Source organism: Balaenoptera acutorostrata, chromosome 2 (genome assembly GCF_949987535.1).
Source record: "Balaenoptera acutorostrata chromosome 2, mBalAcu1.1, whole genome shotgun sequence".
Lineage (NCBI taxonomy): Eukaryota > Metazoa > Chordata > Mammalia > Artiodactyla > Balaenopteridae > Balaenoptera > Balaenoptera acutorostrata.
Genome location: NC_080065.1, coordinates 104,641,176 through 104,648,387, shown reverse-complemented (window position 1 = coordinate 104,648,387; position 7,212 = coordinate 104,641,176). Strand labels below are relative to the sequence as shown.

At 35.1% G+C, this 7,212-nt stretch overlaps 1 protein-coding gene across 1 annotated transcript in view; it reads left to right on the top strand.

Annotated features, from left to right (window-relative positions):
• The first annotated feature begins 1,882 nt into the window (after positions 1–1,882).
• LOC103016126 (peroxisomal multifunctional enzyme type 2-like) overlaps positions 1,883–7,212 on the top strand; it is an 83,472-nt gene continuing 78,142 nt past the window's right edge. The window contains exons 1-5 of the mRNA XM_057540378.1: positions 1,883–1,892; positions 3,455–3,562; positions 5,498–5,557; positions 6,834–6,855; positions 6,956–7,002. Of these exons, the coding sequence (XP_057396361.1) occupies positions 1,883–1,892; positions 3,455–3,562; positions 5,498–5,557; positions 6,834–6,855; positions 6,956–7,002 (247 nt within the window). The remainder of the gene's footprint in view (positions 1,893–3,454; positions 3,563–5,497; positions 5,558–6,833; positions 6,856–6,955; positions 7,003–7,212) is intronic.

Genomic DNA, 7,212 nt, shown 5'->3' with positions numbered 1-7,212 from the left:
CATAACCTTTCCTAAACTTTGCTCTTCTGTGAAAATAGGAACAACTGTTCCTGCCAGACTCCTAAAAAGCTGTATGGAGAGCAAATGCAGCAATGTACATAGATGGGTCTTTGAAAATGTAAAGTATATACATACCAGTATAAGGCGGTAATGGTATTTTAAAATATTATTGTGATTAGAATTTTAGTCATATATTTAAGCTGAACAGTGTCACATAGTGTGGATGCATTTCTCTTTCTATACAATCTGTTAAGATTGTTGCTATCCAAGCCCTTCAGCGTGTAACCAGTGCTTTTCTAGTTAAGCCTGAAATCCCTGTGATTTAGCTCTGGTGATAGTGGGATAACTGAGTGGGGTCAGTGTTAAGTTTGTACTCTCTAAGGTAGAGACTTGAATAAATCTATTCTGAAACTGTTTCACTGCACATCATTGATCTCAATAATTATTTATACAGTCTTCAGTTCTCACCTTTGCTTGCACTTGGTTGCACTTTGAACAGTTTCCACTTGGGGGTAGTGTTTCATTTCACAATTGAACAATTCTTTCTTTACTTAAGTATGGCCTTTGCCAGTTTGCTCTTGAACTTTCCCTTGCTTAGTTAAAAAGGGTCTTAATAGACTGTTAGCCGCATGTTTTAAAATCTTGATTTTTAAAAACTGTTTCCTGTCATTTGAGTAATTGTACAGAAATGAGTAATTAATAGGAATTTAGTCTTGAGAAGCTTAACACTTTTTTTTTTAATCTCTTGAGGGATAATGTAAGCCTTTCCCCCATTATTTTGTGTCTTTGTGGCATTTTTTATTTGCAGTAAGGCTGTGTTAAGACTATATTGTTAGAAAAAATATATCCCAGTCCACATTTTGAAAAACTCATTTCCTTTAAGAGTAAAAGCACATTAGGCTAGCTTTGCTCGGTATCATCCCTGTATCTCCCTTTACCACCCAACCCCACTTGCAGCCCTCACTCCAGCCCCCAACAAAAGAGAACCATTCTTGAAAAGAAAAAAAGATCTTGTGGGTTTTTCTTTTTTCCCCAGGTATGGTAATTATCCATTTGGTAATATTAAGAGACTTTAAATTTTAGTATATACCTCTATGCCATTTATTTTTTTATTTTTTATTTTTTTTAAATTTTATTTATTATTTATTTATTTATTTATTTATTTATTTTTGGCTGTGCTGGGTCTTCGGTTCGTGCGAGGGCTTTCTCTAGTTGCGGCAAGTGGGGGCCACTCTTCATCGCGGTGCGGGGACCGCTCTTCATCGCGGTGCGCGGGCCTTTCACTATCGCGGCCCCTCCCGTTGCGGGGCACAGGCTCCAGACGCGCAGGCTCAGCAGCTGTGGCTCACGGGCCCAGCTGCTCCGCGGCATGTGGGATCTTCCCAGACCAGGGCTCGAACCCGTGCCTCCTGCATTAGCAGGCAGATTCTCAACCACTGCGCCACCAGGGAAGCCCTATGCCATTTATTAATTAGTAATTTTTAAATTGTTATATTCTGCACAGTGTGCAATAACCCTACAAAAATGATCACTTTGCAATGCAAATTAATTCTTTGTCCCAGGTATTTGTTTTAAATTCTGTTTTTTCCAAGTTATTTGGCATTGATCTATATATCTTTTCATTTGTTTTTGCATGTTATTTTGTAAATAATTAAATTATTGTATAAATTACCTTCGTTATCATATTATTTAGTTATGTTGGCTTTTATAAACTTTATGATGCAATTAGTGCATTAGTGTAGTTACCACATACTTAACTTTCAGTAGATTATAAACTCTGAGGATAGGCACCATTCTTATACATTTGTAGATTTCTGTAGATTTCCTTGCAAGTAGTAAATGTGCAATTAATGTTTGTATCTATATAATTGGATATAGGGAGATGTTATGTGGTAAGTGTGGTCAGTTGTTAAACATATAAATTACGTATATCCTATAAATTAGTGACTGAACACATATTAGTTGTGTATGTAATTTTTGACCTCTTTCAATAAATAGTTTTTATTTCTTTTTTTGGTAGACCATGACACACTATGTTTTATAAAAATTCACGTGTGCTTCTCCAAGAGTTTAATATTGTGCTTGTTCTTTTTTTTTTTTTTTTTTATAAATTTATTTATTTATTTATTTTTGGCTGTGTTGGGTCTTCTTTTCTGTGCAAGGGCTTTCTTCAGTTGCGGCGAGCGGAGGCCACTCTTCATCGCGGTGCGCGGGCCTCTCACTGTCACGGCCTCTCGTTGGGGAGCACAGGCTCCAGACGCGCAGGCTCAGTAGCTGTGGCTCACGGGCCCAGTTGCTCTGCGGCATGTGGGATCTTCCCGGACCAGGGTTCGAACCCATGTCCCCTGCATCGACAGGCAGACTCTCAAGCACTGCGCCACCAGGGAAGCCCCGTGCTTGTTCTTTATCACCATTCCTGTAAACAAAGGCCTTCTTGACATGGAGAAGATATTTCACATTGTGTATTTAACCTTTCTTTCTTTCTTTTTAGTTATGGTAAGAACATTTAATATGAGCATTTAACAAATTTTTAAGTGTACAATACAGTATTATGAACTGCAGGCACTATGTTGTATGGCAGATAAGATCTATAGAACTTATTCATCTTGCATTATTGAAACTTTATGCCCACCGATTAGCAACTCCCCATTTTCTCCTCCCCCTAATCTTTGCAACCACCATTCTACTCTCTGATTCTATGAGTTTGACTATTTTAGGTACTTTGATGTAAGTGGAATCATGCAGCGTTTGGCCTTCTGTGACTGGGTTACCATATTATCTTCAAAGCTCATCCATGTCGTTACATATTGCAAAATTTCCTTCTTTTTTTAAAGGCTGAATAATAGTACATTGTATTTATGTACCACATTTTCTTTATCCATTTTTATCTGTCAGTTGATATTTAGATTATTTCTACATCTTGGCTATTGTGAATAGTGCTGCATTGAACATTTGGAGTGCTGTTATCTCTTTGGTTCCTGATTTCAATTGTTTTGAATAAATACCTGGAAGTGGGATTGCTGGATCGTGTGGCAGTTCTAGTTGTAATTTTTTGAAGAATGTCCATACTGTTTTCCTGTGTATTTAATCTTAAAAGTGATCTTTAGGTTTTTTTCTTTTCTTTCTTTTTGCTAAAAGTGGGTTGAATCATGGTCTTTTTCTTTCTAAAAAAGGAGAAGCATTGCACAGTTAAAAATTTCATGACATGAACCTGTGTTTAAATATTTTTCTGCTTCATATCTATATATATATATATTTTTTTCATATCTATATTTAAAAACAAAGAGGCATGTTTTGAAAGTACGTATGTCATGGTGTGTTCAGTAAGATGGGAATATAGTAGTAGGGAATTAGGAAGATGACTGAAGAAATACACTAATAATATAATTTCATTTCCAACTCATATTTTTAAGATCTAGAACTGAATTCTTATTTGTTTATTTTTGCATTGCAGTGAATGATCTAGGAGGGGACTTCATGGGAGTTGGTAAAGGCTCCTTAGCTGCTGATAAGGTTGTTGAAGAAATAAGAAGGAAAGGCGGAAAAGCAGTGGCCAACTATGGTACAGTATTTGAGAGAACTATACTGCTTGTTTTATATTTCCTCCACTGATGCTGTTTCTCATGTTAATAATTATTGAGCAAATATCTTGGCATTCCAGTATAATTATGAAATTAGATTTTACCTAAGTCTGCCAAAGATGTTTAGTGACGTATTTTTTAAACTTTTGATGTAGATTATTTCATGAGTCTTAACTTTTATTCAGTTGTCTATTTAATATTTTTAATAATGAGCGCATGATATAATCAGTACATTACTGTAGATGTGAATATGAATATGGTCTTTTCTTAAAAGACCTGCCTTAGCTAAAAGGTCTTATGTATTTCTACAGAGTAACATTAAATTCTTCGTTTTAAAATTGCTTTTAAAAAACATTTCTTAAAGTAATATAGTGTAAGAAGTGAAGTGCCCCCTTTCTGCACCCAGCCTTCATATTACATTCTGCACAGGTGATCATTGCTGTATGCAACTTTCTTATCTTTATGAAAATGTAAGAGTCAAAGTTAGGCATTAGAAATAAAGACAGCAAATACAACCTTTATGTTTGATGTATTGATTCTAATAGTATTTGTAAGGAATCCTCTTGAGTAGATTTACTTTAAAAAGCTAGTGCTTACTGACTTTTCTGCAAATTAGATTGGTTTTATGGACCAGGGAGAAAATTAGATTGCCAGTGACTTTATTCTGAAATTTTAGAGGAAAGGAAATAGGATATGATTTGTTTTGAGAGTTCAAGGGAATAATGAGACAGACATTTTAGTATCTTATTTCCACATTGAGAGTCTAGAAAAATGTTTTCAACTTAAAAAAATTTCTGGGGTTTTAAAACCTATTTTGTAAAGATAAAGATTTCAGACTCTCTTCCCTGCCCCTCAGTTTTGATATTCAACCTGTATCAATCAGGATTCAGTCAAGAAAACAGAAGCCCCTCTCGGTTTTCCAAGTGTGAAGGGTTTTATACAAAGAATTAGAGACTTACCATTGGAAGGTCTGGGCAGGTGCATGTCAGGGAAACTGTCGATGACCATCTCAGCCTGTGGCAGGTGGTTTTCAAGAGCTCACCTAGATGTGCTGTCAGTCTCACATCTGCAGCCTGCTCACAAGATTGCCTGCGTTTACAGTCTCTTCCTACTTTTCCTCCCTTAAAGTGAGTAACTCTTTTTGGCAAATCTAACTCAGGAGCTTATGGGTCCCAGGGAAGGGACCTGGCTCCCGCTGTGATTGCAGAGGAAGTAGAAAGAGGCAATGGTGATGTTGAGTTGACAGCTGAGCATTTGACACACAGCTCTGGGGATATGAGCCCTTCTCCTGGGCTGATTAGCAGAAAATAACAAATCCGTAATATTTCATTGAGCTTTACTTTTTGTAGTTAGTATTACAAAAACAGTAGGTTTGTTTTCCAAATGTAGTGATACAGAATTGAACATGCTTTTTCAAATTAAACACGCTTCTCCTTCCCTCCCTCTGAAAGTCTCATTTGCATCCTTAAGGGGAAGTGCTTATGTGGCTATTTAAAATTCAACAGAAATGAAATAAAATAGATTATTCCATTTGTCATACTCGCCACATTTCAGGAGCCACATGTGGTTTGTGGTTACCATGTTAGTGCAGAAATAGAGCATTTCCATCTTCACAGAAAGTTCTGTTGGACCATGGTGTCTTGGATATTATTTGTCAAATACTTCTCATTTACCCCCTCTCTCTTTTTTTTTTTTTTTTTTTGGTAGGTTAAAGGATTGCCTTAGGGACTAAATTTCTTTTGTAACATGTATCATTTATATTTTAGTTTGTTACGTGCCTGCAATATAAATGTATTTTCCTTGGAAATGAGTTCTGTTGAATGAATAGTATCTGTCATGTGCTCTGAGCCACAGAATTTAGAAGTCATTTGTAAGGGATATTACTGAAGTTTTGTCCTAATTTCCCTTTCCCTCAGATTCAGTGGAAGCAGGAGAGAAGGTTGTGAAGACAGCACTGGATGCTTTTGGAAGAATAGGTAATGTTTCTTTGCATTTATGGTACTAACAGAGCAGCTTCTACCTTTCTAATGAAATATTTTTTATTTCACTTTTGTTTATTAAAAACTCTTTTTTGGTGATCAAATTTTTAGATTTGTTTTAAATTTTAATTTTTTTACATACCCTAATCTTATTCCACAAAGGGCTTGAGGTGACAGTTTTTATGCATGTATGTGTTGAGTTTGTTTTATATATTTTTGTACTTTAAGAGCCTTTAAAAATACTTGTAAGTATTCTCTAAGTTTCCTTTTTATAATAATTTAATCATACCCCAAATATATTTAGAAAATAAAAAATAAATCAGTATTTTGGCAATAGAGGACCCAGTGGAATATTTTAGATAATTATAATGATTCAGATGAAAATGATTCAGTATCTTGCAAATTAATTAAGATGAATTATATAAAATAAAAATCTTCATTTTTAAGAAGCATTTCAAGCATTTCAAATATATTGTTTATTTTTCCTGACTTAGTCCCATACATTGTTAGTAAAAGGTTATTGAATTACTAGAGGGAAACTACTGCAGATAAGCCCAACATGTTTATAATCTGAAAAATGTTAATTTTTGTAGTTTGAATGTGTTTCCCCCCCTTTTTTTGGTCTAGCATATATATTTTTCTAGCTATATTTGGTTGAGCTTGTGAGAGACATGTTCACATAGTGTCTGACACAGGGATAGAGACCACAAAGTTCTGAAGTCATAAGGTGAAAATAGCCACAAGATGGTGGTTGAACCTTAAGAAACAATCCCTTCTATTTTATAGTGAGAATGCAATTATGTATGAAGACAGGCCATCAGTTTCTCACTCTAATGGTTTCCTTTCTGGGCTTTTGACTTTTGAGTGGCAAGGAAAAATCTTTTAAACTTTTAACTTTCCCTGTGAATTTTGAAGTTAATTGAGGGATGGTTTATGATTACCACTGAATTCTAAGAACCTAAGAGTTGTGTGACTGCTAATTCTGTAAATAAGCTCACAGAATTTTGGCAGGAGGTAGAGGTGGAAACATTTAGGTATGTAGACTTGAGACGAAAGCACTGATATAATGGGGTACTTATTGTGCTTTTGTGAATCCGATTTTTTTTTACTATAGGTATAAAATTGTGTTCTGCTAGCACTTGTTACCTATTATATCTACTTTTCCATGGGCAGGGGGGAGGCAGGGAACGCTTTTGAAAGAAATGTGTTGTAAGCAAAGGCAAATTAATATGCTTGCTTTTATATTTGTGACTTGAATATTTTTATATTGTAGATGTTGTGATCAACAATGCTGGGTGAGTATTTCTTTTTAAATTTCCAATAAAGTAATGTACATGCAAACTTTTTTTAAGTGTTGACTTTCTCTTCTCAACATACATAATATCAATTTTTTAGAATTTTGAGGGACCGTTCCTTTGGTAGAATAAGTGATGAAGACTGGGGTAAGTTATTTAAAATATACGTTCTCTGGAACATACTTATCCATTTAGCCTTCTAATATTTGATACATTTACACACTTAAGGAAAAACTTGCTTCTACCTATTTTTGCTTCTGCTAATATAAGTGATGAGTAAGCTTTACAACTGAAAATGAACAGTTGGAAGAAAAGGCTTTTGTGACTTTCGTTCGTTTCCCTTTTTCTCTTTGAGAG